Consider the following 25,671-nt stretch of genomic DNA (forward strand, 5'->3'; position numbering starts at 1 on the left):
CACGCAGCGCACGGGTGTCCACACGAACTTTATTCACACGAAGCGCTGTCCCTCGGTCCACGCGTCAGAGCACGTCTGTGGCCCGCAGGCCCAGACCCAGGCCCGCCCAGGGGCCGCCTCGGCAGGGCTGGCTGTTTTGTTTTAATAATAAATAAAAACTCAACTCTAAAAAATATATATATATAAACGGGGAGAAATGAAGCTCGACAACAGTCGGAACTGATTCCAGAACGGGAACGCAGGCGAGTCCGGCCCGGCCGCCGCGCGGCGCGGGGCTGGGTCGGAGGCCGCGGGTGAGGAAGGTGAGGAAGGAGGGTGGAGTGCTCTGCACGAGGACGGTGCGGACGCTCGGAGATGAACGGCATCTGGGTTAGAACCAGGTCCTTAGCCAACGGACCCCGACGGCTCTGCACACGAGGGCCGGGTGCGGGGTGGAGTCTGGACTCGCAGGTACACCACGAAAAAATACCCTCCCCTCGCCCCAGGAGTGCCTGCCCGGCCCGGCCCTGCCCTGCCCGCCGCGAGGGCTGTGGTTCGGGGCCCGCCCCGCGCAGGAGGCCGCGGCCTGGTGGTGGGCAGCAGGGGCCCTGGAGGCCTGCCCGGGCGGAGAAGCGGCGCGGCGAGTGCTGCGGCCGGTCGGGAGGGCTGTGTCGCTCGGCTCCGGGGAACAGAAGGCACTTCTCGGGGCCGGCTGGCCCGCGGCCGGCGGGGCCTGGCATGCTGCCCCGGCGGGCCCCCGCTCCCGCGCGCCGCGCAGCCCGCTGTCCGTGGTGCCCGCGTGCTATAGCACACCCTCCATGAAGCTGGTGTCCAGGTGCTGGATGAGCACGCGCAGAAAGGACATCTCCTTGCGCGTGTTCTCGAAGATGACGCGCGGGTCATCCGACTGGCAGCGCAGGCAGTTGGGTGCCATCACCATGGCCAGGTTGCTGACATCCATCTTGGTGATGGCCACGTTGGCAGGCTGCACGAACACCTGCGGAGGGGCGGAGCGGAGGACATGGCCGGTGGGCCCGCGGGTCCCCGGGTGCACGCGTGGGGCGTGGCGGGTGGGGCAGGGCGCGGGTACCTGAAGGAAGCGGATGAGGTAGCACAGCACCATGCGATTGATGCGGGGCAGCGCGTGCACCACGGCCACGGCGGCCTCGGGGCTCTCGTAGTGAGCGATGCACTGCTCGTAGAACTCGTGCGGGATCAGGGGCTCCTCCAGCTCCCGGTACCACAGCTTCAGCAGCGACGCTGCAGACGAGGGCGGCTCAGGTGGGCCTGCTCGGGGAACCCGTGGGCCTAGCAGCCCGCTAGGACCGCCTCAGGGAGCGTGGGGAAAGGCCTGTCTGGAAAGGGTCCCCTGCCCAGGTCTGCCGCCATGGCCGTTGCTGTGTTACAGGCTAAATAAATCTTCATGTGTACATTTCCTGGCTGTTCTCTTATAAAAGGTATCCTGACCCTTCATTTTTCCCAAGATGGAAATTTTATCTTCCTTCAAGGCTGGCTTTGAATAAGACTTATTGTCCTGCCAATTTGAAAGAGTATTTGGGGACTGAGGAGTGGTGCAGTCCAGTGATATTTCTGACTGGTGATGGGCTGGCCTCAGAGGTGTGGAAGGAAGGACATGATACAGCAGGTGACAGGAGGAGTGAGTGGACAGAGGCTTTGGTTTGAATGGCCATCTGCCCTCTGAGGAGTGCATGCTCTGGTGTTGAGTGGGTTGGGGGCTTACCTGGGACATGAGGGTCCTCCAGGCCTGTGGGCACCTTCCATTGATCCACCTGCAGCTTCAGGGCATTCACCTCATCAATGTCTCCAGGAACCCTGCAGAGCACAGGGCAGGTCTCAGGCAGGAGGGCAAAGGTGGTGCAGACCCTCAAGGCCCTTTTCCAGTGGGGTTGCTGTAACAAGGCCTCATTGCCCTTTTGACCTTCTGCCCCCTGTGCTTGGGTCAGGGGTGTGGGGTCTCCCAGACCGTCCCTTCCTGGACCCTAGGCAGGCTGTGCTGTGCACGTACCTCCCTCTGCAGGCCATGAAGGCCCAAGCTTGCAAGCCTGTTTTCCCAGACTGGGGAGACAATTCCTTCAGGAGCTTGGGCAGCCCTGCTCCTAAGAGGTAAGTCACAATGGGGGCTTCTGCAGTCCTGTTCACAGGTGAGGATGATGAGCTGGGTTGCTGAGCTGCTGCAGTGCTCTCCTGGCTAACTGACCTCACCTCTGGGGCTCACATCTTAGGCCAAGCACGCTCTGGACCCCTGGTGGCTATTTCTGTAGAGGGAACATCTCTGGTGGCTGTGCTTCCATACTGGGGTCGAAGGATGAGCCCTGATATTCCTCTTGGCCACATGGCCTTTAGGATCAGCTTCCACAGGGTGGCCCACCCTTCCATCTGCTCTAAGGCAGGGGCATTGAAAAGCAGGCTTGATGGGCTACCAGAGATGCATGGTGGACACAAGCCTGTGTCCCCCACATCCAGGGACCAGGGTTGACATGGCACCTGAAGATGCCCTCCGTCTGGTCACCGTTGAGTGCCAGCACCTCCTCGGAGAGCCGCGTCTGTACCCAGGGCAGCTGCCGGTCTGGGTAACGTTCCTTCTGCATGCTCATGACCTCCTGCAGTGCACTGCCAAACATTGAAGGGCTGAACACAGCATTCTTGGCGTGCCGGATCTCCTCCACGTTGGGCTTCTTCAGCCCCTGTGAAAATAGCCAGGCTCTTCTGTCCTGGTCTGGCCTGGCCCTCCCCCACCCACACCCAGTGTCTTCTCCTCCCTAACCAGAGCCAGGGGCAGTCCCAGAACCCTGACCACCAAGTCACCAAGGGGTCTCTTGCTGGGCTAGCTACAGCACCCAAAGTGGGCCCCCTGGCCATGCAGGAAGGTGGATGGGTCAGTCTGGGCTGTCGGGGACCACAGTGGGAGCCAGGTTCATTGATCTGATGCTTCTGGAAGCATGACTGGCAGGGCTTAAGAGTCCTAGTGAGTTGGGCCAGAGTGGCTGGAGCACCATATCAGAACAGGAAGTGGGGAAGGGGCCAGATCTGGGACAGGTGCAGGGGCTCAAGTGACTTCCTGGACAAGTCCAGCTGTGTGCTGTAACTGAGGCCTCAGTCCTCTGGAGTCAGAGGGGCTTGGCAGGAAGGGCTCAGGCTCCCAGAGAGCAAAGGCAGGGTCCCCTCCGTCCCCTCCAGAGGGTGGTCTTGTGGCCTGCCATGGCTGCACCCAACTGTTGCACCTCACCACACCACCTGGTTTCTTGGGTTGGTGCAGTCAGGATGTTGTTCCCTTGCTGTCCCACCTTATGTGGGAGGTCCCCTTGATGCCCTGGCCCTGCCCAGGACACACCAGTTTTCCTGTACCATTCCTGAAATGGGGATCTATGTATGGAGAGGAGCCCCCTGAGGGGAAAGGGGTGTGGTGCAGGAGGCGGCCCCTGCAGCACCTGGCCATCTGCCTAGGTGCATCCTGGCAGCACCCTGTGCTCTGCCAGTCAGCGCTCCCCTGAGCCTCACACCTCCCCACCACACTTGGGCTGGGCTGCTCCTCCCAGCGTGCTTGTACCTTCTTGGCCCCCGTCAGGGCTGCCTTCTGTAGCTTGTGGTAGCAATACTTGGCGTAGGTGCTTATCGCCACCCCTGCAAAAGAACAGGTGCTGGTCAGCCTAGGGTGGATGTGCAGGGTGCAGGGGCTAAGGGAGGGCAGCACCTGTGGGGGCCCTGGGGTATGGGTGGCCTGGCTAGGCTCCCACCCACCCCTGACCAGGACAGTATCTCCCACTCTTAGATAATGTCCTTTAGAGGTTCTTCTCATTTCCAGGGGCCAGGCTATGGGAGCAACCCCTCTGCCAGCCCACCTAGCTCTTCCATGGCCACCCAGAACAGAAGGGACAGACTGGGGACCAAGCTGCTTGCCTGTATGAAGACACAGGCAGGACAGGGCAAAACCCAGAGCCCCAAGGCCTCCAGACCTCCCCTGCCCTCCCTGGCCCTGGGAAGAAGTTCTTGGACAAGACACCACGCTGCGGAGAGCGGTGAGCTACTGGAAGGCAGGTACAGCTCCCTGAAGCCCTGGTCTCCAGCTAGGGGCCCTGGTCAGTCCAGGGCTGCCTGGAGATGGGGCGGGAATGAGGGTCAAGGAAAGTAAGGTCCCCGTTCTAGGCCAGTGAGAGGGGAAGTACAGCAGCACCCTGAACCAGCACACTCTCCCCATGGGGGCAGAGCGGTGGTAGGATCACCTTTGGGCTCCTTGAGACTGGGGACCAGGCCTCCTCCTTCAAGAGGGGCTTTCTGCAACTCCGTCTCCCAGCAGCAGAGGTTCTAGCCAGAAGTCCTGGAGGGTCAGGGGGTGGCAGGAAGAAAGGCCAAGACAGTGCAAGTGGGAGAAAGAGAAGGAGCAGGTAAGCCTTCGCCTGGGACCTGGGATGTGTGCTGGCCACCCTGGCCTAAGCAGGAAAGGGGTGGGGAGGCAGGTGAGAGAAGATGCCAGAAGCAGGGGACAAGCAGGCAGACTGATCCATGTGCCTCTGGGCACAGGACCCTGCTCTAGAAGGTGCTGCCCCCGCCCCACACCTGCTGCCTGCCAGGGTGTAAGGGAGGCCACTAGATCCAGGCCCTCACCTTTGCCTTCTTTCAATGAAAGTAGTTTCTGTGGATGTCTGAGGACACAGGGTCCTTAGACTCAGTCCAGAAAACACAAATGTATCAGTTCATGAAAACATGTTTGTTTTTTGTTATCCTAAAACGGCTCTCTCCTTGTGCATATCTATGAAAGGGAATTCTTAAATCAAGATGAAGACAATTCAAAAGAATTCTCACAACCTTCTCCAGGTCCCTGGGGACCCAAAGGCCCAGCAGGTGTTGGTTCTGGTCTCAGCTAGCTCTAGACAGTGCCTGGATCCTTCTATCATAGGACATTCTGAGGCCCCCTCATTTTGTGGGAATGAACAGTGCTTAAGCACGTGAGACTCAGGCCATACCTGAACATTCAGAGCCTAGAGGGAGCTTTGCAGGGAGCAGCAGGTAGAGAAGATTCTGGGCCCTGGTTCAGCCCAGCAGTGAGGACAACTGCTCACTGGGCAGGAGAGGTCTGAGGGTGGTGGAAGGGCTGCTTTCCTGTCGCTAAAGCAAACCCCCCAGGCCTTCAGCCTGGGCCTGAACCAGGATAGCATCCTGGGGCCATTACCTCTCAGCTGATGATCTCTGAGCCTCAGTTTCTTGGTATCAGGGATTAAACCCAGGGACACTTAACCACAAAGATTCATCCCCAGCTCCCCCACTTTAATTTATTGAGACAAGGTCTCACTAAGTTGCTTAAGGCCTTCCAAGGTTGCCAAGGCTGGCTTTGAACTTGTGATCCTCCTGCCTCAGCCTCTGGAGTTGCTGGGGTTACAGGTGTGAACTGCTGCGCCTGGCTGTGCCCATTTCTTGAAAGAAGGACAGGGGCAGCACAAACTGGTAGGTTCCTGTGAAGGGCTGAGCTGAGACTGTGTCACCCAGTGCTTGGCAGAGCTGCAGGCACCACAGTCCTGGGTCCTGAGGTGACTCACACCCAGGATTTAATGGGCAATGCCCATGGTCAGCCTAGGGAGACCCTCACTTGTGTAAGATGCTCTGCTCCTGGACCCCCAATCTGACCTTGCTTGACCCATCTGCCCCATTTGGACCTCAGTCAGCACCTCCATCTATCTGGATGCAGGTTAGCCCACAGAGGGTGGACAGAAGCAGTGTCCATGCTGCTACACGAGAGGCCCAAATTATAAGCCCTCAAAGACTACAGGTGTGGCCAGGGCAGGCCTGTTCCCTTCTCTGTACCTGACACAACTCAGGTTGCACTGTCCTCATTGGATCAGAACACTGGTCCTGGGGCATCTGCTCCCCCAGCTGCAGCAGCAAGATTCTCTTGGTCAGCTGGCATCTTTCCAGTTCCAAAACCACCAGTGGCTGGCTCAGGCAGGAGCTCAGAGATCCTTCCACTGCTGTCCCACAGGAGTGTCCAGAAGCCCATGGTCTGGAATCTAACCCCTGGACTATAGCTGCCCTGGCACAAACCTGCTGGCGGCAACTTCAGAGGCCTCAGTGTAAGGACAAGTCCCCTGCCCTGCAGATGCCATACTGGCCTTGCCCACAAAGGTCCCTTCAAGTCCCTGAAGCTTCCTGCTGGCCCAAGAGTTCATTCTACGTAGGCCTTATCTGCAGAAAGCTCCCAACACTGTGTGTCCCCTGGAGCCGTGTGCAGTCAGAGCGGGCCTTTCAGAGGAAGTGAAGCAAAGAGCGGGAGACAGGGTTCCAGACAGATGCATGTGAGCCACACTTGGTGAAAGCAGTTCTGTATAGCTTGTGGTGGGGGCGTTGGGTCTTGGAGGCCCTGCGGTGACTGACCTGGCATGTTAGCAGAACCACTCATACCTCTGGACAGACTGGGCAGGCTGGGTCCTGAGCCAGGACCCAAGGGAAGGACAGGAAAACCCCTGAACTTGGGGACTATGCTAGTGGCTTGCCATGAAAGATGGATGAGAGATTCCCTGCTGACTTCTGGACGCCAGGCTCTGCTCCCTGGCCCCAGGGGGACCTTGGGCTGGGAAAGTATTGCCACAGAGTACCCCTTGTCCCTCTCCCTGTGAGCCTCACCTGGCTTGGGCACATTCACTCACCTGGGGGTGCCTCCAGGCCCTGGTTGGCTATACCTCATGCCCCTTGCCCAACAATAACCCAGCAAACAAAATTGGAATTGTTCTGGGTAACACCAAGGGAGGGGCAGAGCAGGCCTGGCCTCTCCAGGATTCTGTCAGTCACCCTGGGCCTCCAGAACGCTGAGGAGATCCAGGTCTGAGGTTAGTGTCCCTCCCCAAGCCCAGAAACAGTTAGAGAAGAGAAGGCCAGGCGGCCGAGGCTGGAGAGCAGAGCTGTGCAGAGGCAGCGCCCAGGGCTGCAGGAGCCCTACCATCCGGCTCTTCAACATAAGGCTTGGGTTTCTTTCTCAATTTGGACTTCTTCTTAGTGTTCCTTTCCAGGAGCTCTTTTATGTGCTGTGTCACTGGGGAGCAAACAGAACCATGAGGACCACAGAACACAAGCCAGGAACCAGTGCCCATGTGGTTCCCGCAACGGGTGGCAAGGAGGCCCCTGGGCCTGTTGGGGACTGTCCCCATCCAGCTGGGGACCAAGTGTTGTCAGTGGGTAGGTGCCACATGCAGGCATATGCACACCCAGGACTGTGTGAGGTACCAGGGCCCTTTTGGCATTATGTGATCAGAAGGCTGGCTCTCCACGCCAGTGGTAGGCAGGAAGGTGCAGGGAAGGGACTGGGCAGCACTGAGGTGGCCCAACAGGCTCACCATCTTCTGCAAGCAACAAGTCTGGGGCTGCCTTGGCTCCTGAGCTGGATATGCTCAGCCCAATCTGCCCACCAGATAGAAAACCAACAGAAACAGGGGACTGGCCACCTGGATGCTGCTGCTAGGGGAAGAGGAACTGGGGTTGTCCCAGGGGAGCTGCACAACAGTTCTGTGCTGTCCCCAGGGACTTGGCCACTGCTGAGGTCACACCTGTCAGGTTTCTGCACTGTGAAGACACTCTCTCCCTTTCCACACTGTGCTTTCTGGAGGGAAGTCACTCACAGGGGTTGGGCTAGAGTTGTGGACATTATTAACTTCAGTCATCATCCTGGTCATGGTTTTGCTGCTCCCCTGTCCCAGCTCTGCCACTGGAGCTCTTTCAGTTGGCTTGCGTCCGCCCTACTTTTTTACTTTGGAGCACATCTTGTATATTCCCTGCACTGGCCTAAAATCAGTCACCTCCCCAAGGAGTGGGGTGAAGAGGACTATAGTTCCTCTTCAGGGAAAGTGTCTTTAGAAACCATGACCGAAGTTAGGTGGAGGTGCCCCCGATGCTAGGTCTTCTCAGCTGGCAGCAAGGACATCTGTGAGCCTACTAACCCTGTATGTACACAGACCTGTAAGCATTTTTGTATGTATCCATTTGTGTCTATATTAAGCTAAACCTGAGTTCATGCTGATGTCTCCAATTACCACCCAGAGCCTCTCACACACCGTCACTGAACTACACTTCCAACCCCTCACTGTCTTAATTGTGTCTTGTAGGATGCCCCCTATCCCAGGTACTGCAGATTGGATTTAGGGGTGCTCTACAACTGAGAGAGACCCCCGGTCCTTGTATATATATTTTTGTTGTGTTTTTCCTTTTACATTTTTTATTCTGACACAAGGTCTCAATAAGTTGCTGAGGCTGGCCTTGAACCTCCTGCCTTAGCCTGCTGAGCTGAGATTACAAGCATGTGCCACAGGACCTGGTAGAGTTCAATTTATCAATGTTTTTCTTTTCTAGAGAGTGCTTTTGGTATGACATAAACATATTTGCTTAATACAGGAAAACAAAGATTTTGTCCTAAGTTAGAAGTTTTATTATTTTAGGTTTTATTTATTTAAAAAATTTAACCCAGGGCCTCACTCACACTAGGCAAGCACTCTGCCACTGAGCTACACTCCCAGTCCTTTTTACTTTAGTTTGACGTAGAGTCTCACTAAGTTGCAGTCTGCAGGCCTCAGCCTCCCGAGTGGCTGGGGTTATAGGTGTGTGCCACCACGCTCAGCTTGGCTTTAGGTCGTATATTCTGGCTTGCGATCCGCGGAGTTGTTTTCCGCAGACAATGCAAAGCTCTGTTGGATCTGTCTTGCTTGGATTTAGATGTGCAGGGGTCCCAGCACCACTGGGCAAAGTTGCCCTTCCTTCACTGAGCTGCCTGCCCCTGAGGAAACTGCCCAGCACTCAGGTGGGTACACTTCTGGGGCCTCAGTCCTGCTCCAAGACCAAGTGCACCTCGATGCCACACTGCGCCCTCTCCTGACACTGCAGCTGTAACAAGTCAGCAGGCGAGGCTATGACCGGCTTGCTCTTCTTTGCCTGAGGGGCTTTGGTTACCTTAGGCCCTTTACATTTCCCATCAAGTTTAGAATCAGTCTGTTGCTTTTTTTTTTTTTTTTTTGCTGCACCAGGGATTAAACACAGGGGGTGCTTTGCCACTGAGCTACATCCCCAACTCTTTTTTTCTTTTATTTTTTATTTCGAGACAGGGTCTTGCCAAGTTGTCCAGGCTGGGCTCAAACTATGGATCCTGCCTCAGTCCCCTAGAAATGACATCTTGACACTATTGAGTCTCAGATCAATAAACATGGTGTGCTTCTCCCTTTATTCAGTTCTTACTTTCAGTAATGTTTTGTACTTTTCAGTGTAGAGGTCTTACACATCTTTTATCAGGCTTCTCTCTTAGTATATCAGACTTGTAAATGCTATTGCAAATGATATTTTAAAAGTATCAGTTTCCTATAGCTTGTTGCTAGTATATGAAATGGATCACTTTTTAATATATTGGTCCTGTATCCTGTAATAAACTCATTGGTTCCAGTACTATTCTGCAGGTCATACTGTGAATAAAGCAACTGCACACTTCCTCTACGATGTGAGTGACTTTTATCTCGTCATGACTTGAGGCCTGGCTTCGACCTCTAGTGTGATGCTGTGCAGACGGGGTGTGACTGAAGGTCCTAGCATTGCTCCTGTTGTTAGTGGAAGGTATTCAGTCTTTGGCCAATAAGTATGATGTCTGTGTGGGTGTGTTTAGATTGTGATAAAATATAAACATAAATTTAGCCTCTGAACCATTTTTTAAGGACAATTCAGTGGCATTAACTACATTCACAATGTCACGCAACTGTCGCCAAATCTCCAAAACTCTTTCATCTTTCAAAACTAAATCTCAGTACCTATGAAGCTTTCAGTCTCTCCTCTCACCTTGCCTAAGCCTGTTTCTGTATCAATTTGCCTTTTCTAGACGTAAGTGGGAACACACAAGGTTTGCCGCTGTGGGTCTGGCTTCTACCTGTCAGCATGTTTCGAGGCTCATTCATGCTGCAGCATATATCGGAATGTCATTCTAGATGTGTGGCTTACCATTCCTCTGTGGATGGACCCTGGGCCACTTCACCTGCTGGCTGCTGTGAACAGTGCTGCTATGAACACATGCAAGTGTGTGCCTGAAACCTGCTTTAAAAATTCCTTTTGGGTATTGTAGTTTTTTGTTTTGGAGTTGCTGGATGGAGCCCAGGACCTCTCCATGCTAGGCAAGGACTCCACCACTGGCCCAGGTAGGTTTTTAATATGTCTTTAACCAGGGTGAAGAGGTTCCCTTCTGTTCTTAGTTTATTCAGTTTTATCAAGAATGGAATATTGGATTTTCTGAAATGTATGTTCTTTTTTACTTTGTTACATGTAGTTTCCATTTTCCAGTGATTGCTCCTCTCCTGCAATTCTGGGGATTGTACCTTGAACCCAGGGGTGCTCTACCACTAATCTATATCTCCAGTCTTTTTTATTTTGAGCCAGAGCCTTGCTAAGTTGCTGAGACTGACCTTGAAAGTGAGATTCTCCTGAGCCACTGGGATGACAGTATGTGCCACGACCCCTGGCTGAACCAACCTTTCATTCTTGGGTTCCTTGGATAAACTCCACTTGATCAAGACGTATTATCTCCTTTATATACTGTTGTACTCAAGCTGCTAAAATATTGCTAATTATTTTTTCTTCCTTGTTCATGAGGGATTCTTTCTTGTAATGTCCTTCTCTAATTTTAGCATAGAATGAATCAGGAAACATTTCCTCCACTTCATTTTTCTGGGAGACATTCCACAGAATTGCTGCATAAACAATGAAGTGTTTGGTAGAATTCACCAGTGAAGATATTTAGGCTTGGAATTTTCTTTGTGAGAAGGTTTTTAGGTACAAACTCAATTTCCTTAATGGACATATGACTTTTTAGGGTGTCTGTTTCTTTTTGAGTGACCTCTGGCAGCCTGTGTCACCTGAGGAATCTGTCCATTTTGAATTCCTCAGCATATAGCTTACTCTATTTCATCATTACCCTTTCAACACCTGTAGAATCTGGTGGCGTGACCTCTCCTTCCTGGTTCTGGTGATTCAGTCTTCTCTCACTCTGTCCTCATCAGTTTGGCGGCAGGCTTATCAAGAACCAGTTTTCTGTCTCATCAGCTGTTGTTCTGTACTCTCTTTCACTGGCTTCTACCACTATCCTCGTTATCTCTGTTCTTTTGCTTACTTCTTGGTATGCTTTACCAGAAGTCTTACTAAAAGCACAAAGCTTGTGAAGCAGCAGAACGCCTCTGGGCTATAGTCTCCCACACCATCTGCAAGACTTCTCTCACGACTTATTTTACTTCTTTATTTATTTTTTTTTGGGGGGGGGATACTAAAGATTGAACCAGGGGTGTTTTACTGAGCTACATGCCTAGCTCTTCCTCCTGCCTCAGCCCCCCGAGTTGCTAGGAGCACAGGTGTGCGCCATAGCACCCGGCTCCTGCAGCTTCCTGATCCAGGGCCAATCACTCTCTTCATGCTACTCCATCTGAGGGGCTCCTAAGGACAACCAGGAGAGAGCTCCTAGTGCCTGATATGAAGATGCTACCATGCAAGATACAAGGTTAAATGGGAGTCACCTCGTGATGCCTTGGTCCTGGGGTGGTGACCACAGAGTGGAGGTCATACAGATGCTGATGGACAAGTTGATCAAGGTTCCTGAGGCCAAGACAAGCAATTCGGGGACAGGGCCAGCGCCAGCACCAGGGCCAGGGTCAGCGCCAGAGCCAGCGCCAGAGCCAAGCCCAGGAGCCAGGCTGAGCTCTTCCCTCATCATTGTCCCTCTGCTGCAGTCTCCTTCTTCTAGGTGCTGTGTGGTCAGACTGTTGGTCCCTCTAGAGCACAGTTAACATCTTTCTGGGCTGATAAGGCTGCTTTTTTTTCCTTCTCAGTACTAGGATTGAACCCAGGGACACTCTGCCACACTGAGCTACAACCCCAAACATTTTTCTTTTGAGACAGGGTCTCGGGAAGTTGTTGAGTCTGGCTTTGAACTTGCAATCCTCCTGTCTCGGCCACCTGAGTAGCTGGGATTACAGGTGTCACTACCACATCCAGCAGTACCCACATTAGTTTTTTTTTTTTTTTTTTAAGATATTGATAGACCTTTATTTTATTCATTTATTTATATGTGGTGCTGAGAATCGAACCCAGTGCCTCACATATGCCAGGCAAGTGCTCTACCACTGAGCTACAAACCAGCCCAAACCCACATTCTTGACCAATGTTGCTTTTCCCCAGGGACCATGTGCTGGCTGGAGGGAGCATGAGGCCTGCTGAAGAAGGGATGGCTAGCTTGTGCGTGGAGCTCCTTCCTCTGGGATCAGGGTGGAGCACAACCTTGGACAGGCAGACCTAGGATGGGGTCCCCAGCACTAGAAATGGGGTTTTGGCTGTGGGCAGGCAGACTGTGCCACAGTCTGCATGCTGGCAGAATCACACAGAACCTATCCCCCTGCGCCCACATGGTCCTCTGAGACCTTGTGGGCCTTACATAGGAGCCTTGAAGCTAAGCCTGCATCCCTTTTATGTGCAAGACAGGGCCCTATGGGTATGAGACCCTCGGAGAAAACCACACATTCCTTTGTGTGAGAGGGATTCCCTGCATGGGGCCTGAAGCATAAGCTCCTCTGGGAACCCCTGGATGGTGGGATGGCATAGCCATACACTTGCTGGTCAGCTGGCAGGCAGAGCCAGCAAGCTCAGGCCTCTGCTTCCCAGCTACTGCCCCGCTCAGTCTGGACTCCACCCAGCAGGCTCTTGGGTGTCTGCTGGCCGAGCCCTGGAGACATATCTCCACAGCCTCCAGCTCTAGGCACATTTCAAGGCCCCTTCAGGAGAAGCAAGATGGGTGACCTAAGAAGCCACAGGACTCCACCAGCTCCTAGAAACGTCCAGAAAGATCAAGGACTGGAGACCCCGAGGCCCCACTGCAGCCCCGGTCCCAGGTCAGGCTCTGTGTCTGCTGGGGTATGTGCTGTAAGTGCACACATGGCAGCACACATTTTCCAAAACTGTCCACAACTGTCTGAGGAGCTGGTGGTTCCTGGGCCTGACACACCTTCCCCAGGATCCCCAACTCACGTTTGGATGCACACTCAGGTTCCATGGCAGTGTGAGACCTGCCTTTCCCATGCCTGGGCTGGGGGGATCCCAGTTTCCACCGAGGCAGAGACTGGATGCCCAAAGGAGTTGGCATGTCCGCCCTGGAAGGGGTGCATGTGCATGTGTGTGAGTGCCTAAACACAGGTATGCACATCTGGCCGTCAATTCCACGGTTGTGTCCTGCAGATGCTCACAAGCACCAAGCGGGACATAGCCTGGGGTTGCCTGTGTCCCTGCCCAATGTGCACTCTGTCAAGCCCAGGGCTTAGGCTGTCCACTAGGTTTATAATCAGGGTGCTGCCCAGTTGAGAGACCATGGCCTGAGCCCAAAAGACCTAGTGCATCCCCTTTGGGGGCCTTGTACTTGATACTCAGCAGCCACCAGCAAGTGGCCACCTGTGCTGGCCTGAATCTCTGGCCCTCAGAGCAGCCCAGCTTACAGTATCCCAAAGGCTGGTTGGTCTCCACAGGCCTGTATGTGGGAAGCCTGTGGCTGAGGCAGATGCACTGTGGCCACCGTGCCCCTCCCTGCCTGGAACATGCAGCCTGAGCCGCATGGCACAGTTGCCCTCACACTGCCGGTGACAGAAACCAGACTGGGCAGGCATGGAGGGCCTGGTCATGCCGCCCCTCATTAGGGAGGGCAACCAGTCATTGAGGGCTTGGAGCAGAGTAGATGCAGCTGGTTGAGTCAGGAGGCCATAAGTCCTCATCTGGGCCCTCGAAGACTCTATCTCGGGGCCAAGGTGGGGCGCTCTGAGGATGCCCTCAAACCAGCCAAAGCTGAGGTATGGGGTCTCTCAGGGGACATGCGTCTTCTTAGAAGTGCCACTCCTGTGTGGTGCCAGGTCTGCTGGGGTGTGAGAACAGGGGACTGGACAGGTGTTGCCCAGCATGGCTGGAAGCCCTCTCCACAGCCCTTACCTCAGCTGCAGCAGACCTTGCGGGTGTACACTGGGCCTTACCTTTGGTGTCATTGACAGGGTCCATGTGCCGGTAGATGTAGCCCTCCAGGTAGGAGTGGAACTTGGGTGTGGGTGGGAAGAAGGCCAGGCAGATGGCCATGAGCTCCCAGCCACGGGCCAGGCTCTCAAGGCGGAAGTTCTCAGTGGTCTGCCGGCACAGCTGGATGTACAGCTCATCCCGGAGACCCTGCACACTCCAGCCTTTGGTGGCGATCTCGAGGGCCACATGCAGCGGGTCTGCCTTGGCCCGCCGGTCACCCATGTACATCTGGATCAGCTTGAAGATCTCACAGGCTTCCTTCTTCACGTGGCGGTCATTGGTCACAATCATGGGCTTCTTGATGGACTCACTGCTCCAGGCCAGCATGTTGGCGATGGACACCTTCCGTCGAAAGAGGCCCTGGGTGTGCTTGTTGAAGTGCTTGGAGGCCCAGTTCTCGATGTCCGTCTCTGAGGAGGGCTTGCGCAGTGTGAAGGTGGGGAACACACAGCTGGAGCTGGGCATCGCGCTACAGTTCTGCCGGCTGCTCTCAAACTGGGCACAGGCACCTAGGTCCTCAGACTGGGAAGGACAAATGGGCTGGGCCATCAGAGGTGGGGTGGTGTGGGCAGCTGGGCCCACTGGGATTATAGTCCCAAGATGTGTGAGCCAGCCAGGTGTGACATGGCCAGCCTAGCGACACAGCTAAGAAGCTGAGCTTCAAACCCTAGGTGGGGCGGTAGCAGGACAGTGGCATTGCCAGGTACCCAGGGAAAGAGGGCAGGGAAAGGCAGGGGCACCTGACTTACCCTGCACCTCTAAGGAGGTGCTAGTGTCCCAGCCCCGCAAGTGAGCCTGGCAGGTCCTGCTCCCTTCTCTGCGTGACTCCGATGCTTGCCCCTGCAGGCCTATCCCTCTGTCCTGCTCTTGACCTGCCCATTCCATTTGGGGTGGCTTTCTGCCTGTTCACTGTTTCCCAAGGTTGCCTCTTCCATCTGTCCTGTTATCCTGACAGCTTATGAGCAGCAGATGGGAAGTCTGGCTGGATGCAGCTCTGAGCTCACCAGCCTGGAGGGCCCAGGATGCTGGCTACCCTAGGGCCATGGAGGCGTTCCCCAGCAGGGCAGAGGTGGGCCTGCCATTCATCTCCAGGAGGCCTTAAGATTCTCACTCTACCCTCCTTGGAACCTGGGGTCACTGGGCAACTAAACAGATGCCAGGCCACCCTCAGGCTTGGCCTGTGTCTGTAATCAACCAGTGTGAAAGGTGGAAGCTAGAAGCACTGACAAGGACATTACGCCATCAAATCTGCATGACCTGGTGGTCTCCAGAGGGGAAGACCCGCAGGTGGACACTCAGGCATGGGCTGCTGAACAGAAGTACCTGTGGTCTCTGCGGGACACCGACTGATGTGTGCTGTGGCCCACTGGGGAGGACACAGCAGGCTGGGCTTTGGCTTTGGGTCCAGCTAGGGCTGCAATGTCTGGGAACCACCCAGTCACTGACTCACCAACAGCAATTCCTGCCTGAGGGACACTCGCTTGGAGACAGTTCTGGAGCCACCGAAGAATGCTGATGCCCCACACTAGTCCCAGTGCTGGTTACCAGCCGCTCCCAGCTGCTCTGGCCTGAGTCACAACTTGAAACTCCCTGGAGGCCAAGGCCCAGGAAGCCCTATGCCTGGTGGAGGCCTCACTGGGGTGCTCCCTGAAGCCCTCCCTGCCACTGGTGTGCTGGGCATTCAGAGGCCAGGCTCTGGATGTGCTCAGTGCCACACACACTTCGTGGATGCCAGGTGCGCTCAGCCCCACTCTGCCTGCAGATGATCCTAGAGGTCTTGTGAGCCCAGGGTCCCCGTCTGCCCACCGAGTACTCCTCACCTGTGAGGGGTGGAGGTAAGGTTCTGGTGAGGCCAGGTTGGTCTGCACAGAGACGCTCTTCTCCAGCAGGATCTGGGGGAAGCCCAGCTTCTCGAAAGTGCTCCGCTTCCAGTGCCTGCTGTCCTGCTGCGCCAGCGCCTCGTCCTCACTGAAGGCGCGCACCACGGGTCCAGGCATGGGCAGCGGCACAGCACCGTCACTCTCGTAGCCAGAGCCATCCTGCTGGGAGTCCCAGCTGCCCCTCTGCTTCATGTGGAAGTGGGCCTGCTGTGCCTCCCAGGCCAGGCGTGCCTGTGCCAGGAATGGCTCAGCCACACCCCGTGCCGCATCCACTTCAGCCTCCGCATGCTTCATCTGGGCAAGGCTGGGCCCACATGGGGAGCGCTCCTCATCCAGGGGCTGCTCGCCCAGTAGGTCCCCTGGGCCATCTGTGGAGGAAGTGCCAGGCGTTTGGCACAGAGAGGGCTTTCTGCTCTTCCTCTTGCGTGTACCTGGAGAGTAGCTTGTGGAAGACATGGTGTCCTGCTGGCTGGACCAAGACATGGTGTCCTCTTGGGCAGGGGGCAGTGGTATGGGTGGCTGGCCCAGTCGGGGCTCGGGTCCCTCCATGGTGCTGTAGTCTCCAGACCTGACACCCAGGCGCTGGTCCCTCAGTAGGCAGGGGCTGGGCTGCAGTGAGTAGGAGCCACCACCCGGGTTGGGTGCATACTTGTGCCGGGGGCCTGCGTGCAGCTTGGGGCTGGAGCCAGCCTGCTCCACATACACCAGCTGCCTGACGTACTCTTTGCCTGCAGGGCTGTACTCTAGGCTCAGGAAGCGCTCAGGGCATTTCTGCTTGGTACGCACCAGCTGCTGGCAGGGTGAGGCAGGGGTCTGCTTGGCCCCAGGCAGGAAGGGACGGGGCTTGCGGCTGGGTGACCTCTGTGGGGAGCCAGCCTGGTAGGGCCCACCAGCCTCGAACTGCATATCCATGGGGGGCTCATCGTAGATAGGGGCCTGGTACTCCACCGGGGGCTCCTCGTAGAGAGGGGGTTCGTAGCCATAGCGTGGGGAGGAGGGCTGTGAGTCGCTGGAGGACTTTCGGGGCTGCGTGAGCAGTGGGGAGCAGCTCCCAGAGAGCTCAGCCCTTCTCAGGAAGGGCGAGGGTCGCCTCTCAGGGAAGAAGACAGCGCCTTCTGAGTCCTGGGTGAATGTCTGTAGGTTGGGCGAGTGCTGGCTGCCAGAGGGTCGTCGGGGGCGGCCCCCAGCCTGGCCATCTGGAGAGTAGCCATTGCCCTGGGGGGTGAGGAAGCTGGGCTCCCTGTCAGCGACCTTGATGAGCATGCGCTCCTTGGTGCCTGAGTTCCACCGAAGTGAGGAGGTCCTGCAGGGGAGCAGACAGCAGTTATTGGAGGAGGCCAGCCCCGTCCCACGCCTCAGCATGGTGGTTTCCAGCACCCTCCCCACTTGAGGGGGTGCTTCCTGCGAACCACCTGGCACCCTTCCCTAGGAGCTCTCCTGCATGCTCTGCTCTGCACCCTGCCCAGCACCAGGCACAGATCTGCAGCTATGACTGACAATGAAAGGGGCCTGCCCAGGGACCACTCAACTGAGCATACAGTTCGGGGGTATGTGTGATCATCAGCTTCCAGGTGAGCCCAGCATGCCAACATTTCAAGGCTCCATTTCTCAACCAGAGGCTCCTGTGAATCCTCCCCTGATCACCTACCCACTAATGCCTGCAAGGGTAAGGGTACCCACAGCCTCCTGTTTGAATTCTGGCCTCTGCCCTAGTAAGTTCATGCTGGACATTTGGTCTCTTAGCTTCATTTGCTCTCTGCCCCAGGGCTACACTTCTGCATGGACTCCATGTCCGTGCATGCTGTGCCTGCCGTGAGCTCAAAGCTGGCATAGGTCCTGCACCCCATGGCTGTACCTGCTGTAACTGGGGGCCAGACCCAGGGCATGTCTGGGGAGAGATGACAGGGATCAGGGTGGGGGTGGGCAGAACTTGTCCCTCCCTCAAGCTCTCTGCCCCAGGATACTAAGGGGTGGTTCTCTAGTTGGGATTCACAGCAATTCTTTAAAAATGTGTGGTTCAACATCTTCTATGATTTTTGGAAAAATCCTGATCATTATCTTTTCAAATATTATGTTTATTATATTTATTCTAGTCTAGGAATTTAATTACAATCCTTTTCACTGTGCATCCTGTGGGTTTTCACGCTGTGTTCTGTATTTCTCATTCCTGGCTTCTTCATACTTCAGAACAAATGTTCTCTTCTGATCTGTCTTCTAATTTACTAATTCTCTACTCAGCTATGTTTAATCTAATTTAAAACCCATTGTTCTGATCCATTCAGGCTGCTATAACAAAACTCCATGGATTGAGTGGCTTATAAACAACAGCTGGAAGTACACAGTCATGGTTCTGTCTGCTAAGGACTCCTTCATGGTTCACAGGTGATGCCTGGCTGTGTGTTCTCACACAGAGAAGGTCTGAGCTGGCTTTGATTTTTTAGGTGTTGCTGTTTTTGTGGTGCTGGGGATTAAATTCAGGGGTTAGTCTACCACTGAGCTACATCCCTCTTTTTAATTTTTATTTTGAGATCAGAGTCTCACTAAATTGCCTAGGCTGGCCTTGGAACTTTTGATTCTCCTGCCTCAGCCTTCTCAGTAGCTGAGATTACAGGGAGGTGCCACAGTGCCCCATGGAGGCCTCATTTTATAAGGACAGTGCCCTTATCTGTCACTAGTAGGACTCTTCATCTACCCTCATGGCTTATCACTTTGAAAAGGCTCCATCTCCTTAAGCATCTCAACAAAGGAATCTGGGTAGGAGGGGCACACATTCAGACCTTAGCACCATCTATTGGTTCTTAGTTTTTTTCAGTTCTAGAATACACATTTGTTTCTTTTACACTGCCATTTAGTATGGTGCACATGTGGATCTATTTCTGTTTCTAACCAATTCTGGTATTTTAGACTGAAACTCTAGTGTTCATTTATGAAAAGCTACAGTGGCAATTTGAGCTCTGGGTTTACTTTAGTTTCTGGCAGGTGTTAGGAGGGCACTTCCTTGAGTCCCACATGGGGCCCAGCTGACTGGGGCTGGGCTCATGCTGAGGGCAGCCTGCTCATGGCTCCCCCTCCTCCTCTTCCTGAGGCCTTTGAGGAGGGCCTCTTTGTTAGATGTTGACTAGAGGAACCTCCAAGGGTCTGTGAAGCTTCTCGGCCTGGTGACTGCTGAGGAGGAGCAGTCTGCAGACTTCACTGCTCAGTACATCTCTGAGGACTTCAGGGTCGGGTCGTGTGTCTTGTTAGCTTCTCCAGCTGCCAGTGGGTGAAGGTGGGTCTGAGGTCTGACAAAGAAAAGCCTGAAGCATCTCTGTGACCCAGCTGTGAGTCTGGTCCCTAGGTTCCATCTGTCCCTCTGATAAGGGACAAATCTGGACAAGGCCTTGATGCTCCATTCCCTGGAGTACGTGAGTTGGGGTTGGGCCTACTCCAGAATGCCAGGTGTGGGGCCACTCACAACAGCCTTGGACCAGTCTTGGAGGCTATGCTCTTTGTGGCCTGGATGAGGAGGCTCTCAGGTTTCTGCTCCTGGCTGCTGAGGCAGGAGCAAGTGTCAGGATAGGCAGAAAGGCCTGCTGGTCAGGAATACCCTCTATTCCAGGAACTAGAGTAGTTGGTTATGTCCAGTCAGGGATGAAGTGGGAGAGAACCAGGCAGGTGGACATGTTGCTGGTGCTACTTCTGCTGTTCCCGCTCTCCCTGGTGAGTGTACTATTTCAAAGGCAGTTGCATGTGCTCTAAAGTCCCTCTGGAGGCTGAGCTCTAAGAATGCCCACCCCCACATCCCACCTGGGGGCTCTGGTGGGACACATTTTCATTCCCTCACATGGTCCCCACATTCCAGCAACTTCACTTTCTAAATGCTTCTCAGATCCACTATTCCTTTCTCCCCAAACTGCCCCCACCCCAGACCTGAATTGGCCCTGGTAGGACTCTGTCTCTGGAACTTCTCTTCTCCACAAGACACCCAGAGTTGGTCCCAAAGACTAACTCCTGGCCAACCAGAGACTTGGGCAGCCAGAGTGAGACTCTCGGTGAGCCTTAGTGCTGGGAAGCAGGAATACCAGAGTGCACCTTCCCACCAGGCTGAGCGGCAGCACAGCTGCTGCCCCAGCCTGGGCTGCCTGGCTTTCTCTCACAAGGTCTTCCATACCACCGTGATTCCTGCAGTTCTACTTTCTATCATGCCGTCTCTGCCATCCAGGACAGCTTGTGAGAGAAAATGCCAGCTCTCTGGGGTGGGTGGGCACCAAGCTGTGGCCACAGGACTGGCTGCACAACCAGGCAGCTCACCTGGCCTCCAGGGTGTCTGTGCATTCACTGGCCCCCCTCCTGTGGACCTGCTGTTTCTTCCAGACATCACTGGGTCTCTGTCACAAGGTCTCAGTAATGGCAGAAGAAGGGGCAGGAGGGTATGGCTGAACTGTGTGGCATGGAGCCACCCCCAGAAGATCACAGGTGAGACCAGTTGCAGCATCACACTGGCCAAGGGCCAGTGTACTCTCAGGGTTTCGGGAGCTGGCCCCACCCAGGCAGACATGCTGGGTTGCCTCTGGACAGCTAGGCCCAGCAGGTCTCAGATGTACCCCATCCAGAGGTCAACACTGCAGATGGCCTGCTTCTTCAGTCACTGTTTTTTCACTTACAAATGCAGTGTTTGCCCTGTGGTGGATGATTCAGCCAGCAGATGGCCCACACCAGGGGCCTGAGTGGGGTCTGACAGGCAACACTGTTAGCAGGGTGAGAGGCTGGGGGCTGCCAAGACAAGCAACAGGCACAGGAACAGTGGCCACCAGAGAGCTGAGGGCTTGGGGACAAGGGGCCTTGGAGACGTCAAGCCTCTATAAGAGACCAGACCTGTCAGCTTGTGTTGCTAGGGGAGGCTCCATAGGGCTGAGGGCAGCTCAGCTGCCAGAGAGGTTTGGTAGGTGGGGGAACACTGGGACAGGCTCACCTTTGCCACCTGCCACCCACTCTGTGATGCCTGAAAGGCCCAGAGGACCCTCTTTGTCCTACTTGGGACCCACCTCCCTGAAGGCTCCCCAGGTGCCCACAATGACAACAGGGGTGCTGTCAGTGAGCCAGGCTCTTTTAGGGGCTAAAGGCTCCCCAGGGGATGGCAGGGTTGTGACAATGCTCAGCCAAAGGCCAGGTGGGCACAAGTCCATATAGAGCCCGCTCCTCAGCCCAGGAAAGCACTGCAGGGGTTGTAGGGAAGCCTAGGCCTGTGCCCGGGACAAAATCAAACTTGCCACAGTGAGGATGAGCAGACACAGGAATATGCCAGGGTCACAGGGACCCCGAGGCCAGTGCGAGACCCATCTCATGAGGGGTAATGAAGCCTGAACAGTACAGGAACACACCACAGTCACAGGCCTCAGTGTGGCCAGGGTAGCTCGAGTCCCTTCCACTCTCTTGATGCTGCACAAATACAAATCTGAGAAACAGACTACTGTCTGAGTCTGGGCCTCAGGCCTCCAGCTCTCTCCAGCTCCAATTCTACTCCCAAGGACAGCACCTACCCTGGTCCCGAGATCCCCACAACCAACCAATCACTAGCCAAAGGAAGACCAGTGGGCTGAGGGCTGACCCGCAGTGCCCTCCAACGCTTCCCCATAAGCCGAGGCCTGCTCCCTTCCCAGACTAACAGGATCTTCCTGACAACTTAAAAAGCACTCTGATGTGTAGCCAGTGCTGCCCAGGGGTTGACCACATGCCAGGGACCTTCAGACTTCACTCTTCTAATGGGGGCCGAAGGCAGCACCCAGGACCCATGGCTGCCTCTGCTGGGCAGTGACAAGGGTCTTCCCAGATGGGGCTATCAAGCCATCACAGCAGACTCCACAGCCACCAGATGGCGGGCACTGCCCCTGCTTCCTGCTGAGTCAGACTCTGCTCCAGGTGCCCTATGCCAGCCCACCCAGGAGTCCGCCTTGGGCTGGTAGATGGACTTGGGGAGGCAGAAGTGTCTACCTGTAGTGAAGCAGTTGGCCATCTGCACTGTAATCCCGGTAAACCTCATAGTCCTTCTCCAGGAGTACACCCGGTGGCGACGAACTGAAACACGGGAGAATGGAAAAGAAGTAAGTGTAAGCACAGTGATTTAGGTAAGAACATGGGGGGTGCCCTTCAGCTGACTAGGGAGGACACGGCCTGGCTCCTGCCCACAACACTACTCCTTCCTCAGTCCACATGGGTATTTCTTCTGCCCTGCACCCACCTCCTCTCACAGGGACAGCCCACAGTGGCCCATCTAAAAGCTGTGTGCCAGGACAGGACACCAGCCCTGTCCTGTGTTTCAGGAACCTGGGCCACTGGGACTACAGCTGCTGCTCTAGGGGTCCAGAGATGGAGTTAGTGAGTCACAGCTTCAATCAGAATTGACGGGACAGCCTGAGGAGGAACCATGGCTAGAAAGACCCCCATGGAGCTGAGTGGCAGGTTTGCAACAGACACTCGAAGAAATAAGTGACCTGGAGGGAAATTATCTTGACAGATATTCAAAAGGCATATGATTAGACTAATATATACTAATAATTAAAAAGAACTCCCAGTGCCACCTATAATAACAGTCACTCAGACGGCAGAGGCAACAGGATCACAAGTTCAAGGCCAGCCTGGGCAACTTAGCAAGACACTGTCTCCATAAAAAATAAGAAGGGCTGGGGATGTCAGGTGTGGTGGCAAAGATTGCAATCCCAGTGATGTGGGAGATTGAGGCAGGAGGATCACAAGTTTGAGGCCAGTCTGGGCAACGTGGAGAAGTCCTATCTCAAAATCACCTGAGAAAACACTAAATTGGTAAAACTGGAAATAACCTGGGTTCTGCCAAGAGGAGTCACAAGTGACTACTGGGAGCACGGGTGGCCCAGGCAAAGGCTTGGCTGGACCACTTACAAAGCATGTGAAGACATAAGCCTATGGCCATTTGTTGTTCATTAGTAGGTATTTTTCAGAAAATACTTGAATGCACCATGAGTCATCAAACACTGGTGTCTGCACTGACTTCATGCACTCCCCTGGACTTGGCCATCATCAGTACCATGGATATTTCGGTCAGAGATAGTAGCTGAACAACCTGTTATACAACAACTCAGCAGCCATAATATTTCATTATGATTTTTTTTTTTTTTAAACTCAGGGTCAAGTGAGATTTTCTGAATGAGAAAAACTTCTCTCAATCACTATTAAACACTGTTGAGTGCCTTTGGAGATTACTTTTTGTTGTAGACCTGATAATGTTTCTTAATGAACTCAACCTAAAATCACAGGGCAAATGGTGGCTATCTGTGAAACACGCCGAAGCAGTTCCTGCAAAGACAATGAGCCTTCAAATCATAGCAATGTTGAGACACTTCATCCCCTTCCCTCTGGTCAACATTACCAGCAACCCCACACAAATTGGTAGCAGGTATTTTCCAAGCTCAAGCTACAGTTCCAGCAGAATCTTGTAGACTCTGATGCACATGCAAGCATGAAGGAAACATCTGTTTCAAGACCCACTTAAATGCAGTTGAGGAGCTTCTGTCTAACCTTCAGTCAGGTGTGACCAACCTGCAAGGCATTGCCTGCTAAAAGATAAACGCCAGGAGAAGATCAATAGGATTTGATCAATGTCTCTAAGTGATGAACATGCTCAAAACCATACATGTGCAGAGTCTGAATGTGGCAGCCCCTCTGACTGAAAAACAGCCATCACACTGCCTGCTGCCCCCTTAGGATGCCGTAGGCCCTGTTCTGGAGCAGCTCACCCTCCCACCTGCTGTGTTTGTCCACAGGGCCCCTATTTCTGCTCACCACAACCACTCAGGGAGAAGCTGCGCCAGCAATGACAAGGATGAGGCAGTCAGCAGGGGAGGGCAGCAAGAGCTGTTCCCATGTGCTCCCCGTGTTCAGAGTTAGAAGAAGACCAGCACTTCAAGTGGATGCACAGAACATGCAAAACCAAACCCAAGCCCTAGAGATGAACACTACACCTGGAAGGGACTGATGGAGGGTGAGGCCCTGCAGAAGAAAAGGACAGTGGTCAGATGTACAACACAAGAAGCTGCTCAGGATCAGGCATACAACAAAGACGTCTGTGACCAAGTAGACACACACCTGGTAGCTGGGGGACCCTGACCACAGGCTCCCATTGCAGACCCACCTGCCTGACCATGCAGACAAGGTTCTCCACCTGAGCCACCTGTTTCTTCACTTGTATAATGAGAATAACAGCAGCACCACCCTCCTGGGGGATTCAGGAGAATCAGTCCAGCTCTAGCCCAGGCAGCACCTGCAATGCCATGATCCCCACAGACCCCCACGCTAAGTCAAGGGAGGGCAACTCCTCAACAAACTGATGGAAGTCAAGTATCAAAGACATGACTGTTAGCCAGGAAAACACCCACTGACAGGGGCCTCCTCACAGCTGACTGAGGCTCCTCAGGGCTTCTGGGTCTGTAAGTTTCTGTTCCCCTAATGAGCTCCTGGATTTAGGGATCCAGGTAAGTAAGGACAGTGTCAGCGAAGAGCTGATCCTGAGCAAAATGGGAAGGAGCCAGCCAGCATGTGCATCAGCTGGGTCACAGCTGTCTCCTCACCTGCCAGAGACCCCAAACCCTAGCTACTGGTCACAGGTGGAGAGCCAGGAGGCAGGAGCTGCAGCCAGACATCTGCAGGCGGCCACATCCGGGCAGCCCCCTCCTGGCTGCCCCGCCCACCGCCAGCTGGCCATGCCCCTCCTCTAGCCAGCCCCACACCCTCCTCACCTGCCGCTGTCCTCTTTTGGGGTCCCCTGTGCTGCAGGCCGCCCTGCCCTGGTGGGCAGTTCCTGTGCCCTCTCTGTGGTGTCAGGCTCCGGCTCTAGCGAGGAGCCGGTGCTGCCGTCGCGGCTGCCGCGGCCGGGACTGCTGTCAGCCGAGGCACGTGGGGACTCGGTGTTCTGCTTCAGCGTCTGCAGCTTGGCCAGCGGGATGATGTCGCAGTTCTGAGGGCGATGCCACACGGTGCGCTGCGAGGCGGCGCTGTAGTAGTAGAACCGCGAGGTGTTGGGGTCGAAGAGCTCCCACCACTGGTCCTCGCTGGTGCGTTTGATGCGCACGCCGGCTGGAGGGTCCCACACGCACTCGCCGGTGACCAAGTTGGCATACATGCGCTCCCGGGTGCGTGGCTCGATGATCTCCACCCACTCCAGCCTGTGGGGACACAGGTATCAGCGAGGGCCCCAGGCGGCCAGCTCCGCTCCCCACCCTCACTGCCATCCCAAGCCCCCAGTCCCAGGTGATCTTCCGCAGAGCAGGAGCACCACCACTTCTGCACGGTGGGTGGAGGGGTTTTATCCGGGAGCTCCAGCTATTGGCTCCTGGTGATCCATAGGACCCCATGCAGGGGGAGGGGGGCACAGCCTGCAACCCTGTAATTTTTCTAATTAAAAAGATAACTTGTGAATAATGGAAATTAAAGCATCCAGGACAAGACCATTTGAAAACAGGTATGTTTGAAGTCAGGTTGTGCTTGGGTGACATCTGGCATTTTAAAGCTGCTTCCAAATGTCTACCTGGAAAGAAAAACCCTTCAGTCTTGGAATGCCTATCTGTGGGGACACTGCCTCCACCTGGCTGGTTCCTCCCTCATCTCGCACTCACTGACCCTGTGGTGGCCCAGAGCAGGGGGCCCTTCATCACACGCATCATCTTTCTCCATGGCCTGTCCTGCCTGTGGAACCAGGCCAGGGGTAGGGCTGCTCAGAAAACACAAATGCCTGCATGCCTAT

The 25,671-nt window shown here is 54.8% G+C and overlaps 1 protein-coding gene across 7 annotated transcripts in view; it reads right to left on the reverse strand.

Moving 5' to 3' along the window:
- Positions 1-10: 10 nt before the first annotated feature.
- The window catches only part of ARHGAP39 (Rho GTPase activating protein 39), a 91,935-nt gene continuing 66,274 nt past the window's right edge, over positions 11-25,671 (reverse strand). For 5 of the 7 annotated variants that reach the window (XM_079153239.1, XM_079153240.1, XM_079153241.1 and 2 more), the window contains 10 exons: positions 24,668-25,093; positions 21,891-21,974; positions 15,861-17,223; positions 14,001-14,562; positions 6,926-7,018; positions 3,548-3,621; positions 2,485-2,684; positions 1,721-1,812; positions 1,070-1,239; positions 11-976 (listed from right to left, as the gene is read on the reverse strand). In XM_079153239.1, the coding sequence (XP_079009365.1) occupies positions 782-976; positions 1,070-1,239; positions 1,721-1,812; positions 2,485-2,684; positions 3,548-3,621; positions 6,926-7,018; positions 14,001-14,562; positions 15,861-17,223; positions 21,891-21,974; positions 24,668-25,093 (3,259 nt within the window). In that variant the 3' untranslated portion in view covers positions 11-781. The remainder of the gene's footprint in view (positions 977-1,069; positions 1,240-1,720; positions 1,813-2,484; positions 2,685-3,547; positions 3,622-6,925; positions 7,019-14,000; positions 14,563-15,860; positions 17,224-21,890; positions 21,975-24,667; positions 25,094-25,671) is intronic. The other 2 variants (XM_079153244.1, XM_079153242.1) reach the window with 2 other exon arrangements.

This window comes from Sciurus vulgaris, assembly GCF_902686455.1.
Source record: "Sciurus vulgaris genome assembly, chromosome: 1".
Classification (NCBI taxonomy): domain Eukaryota; kingdom Metazoa; phylum Chordata; class Mammalia; order Rodentia; family Sciuridae; genus Sciurus; species Sciurus vulgaris.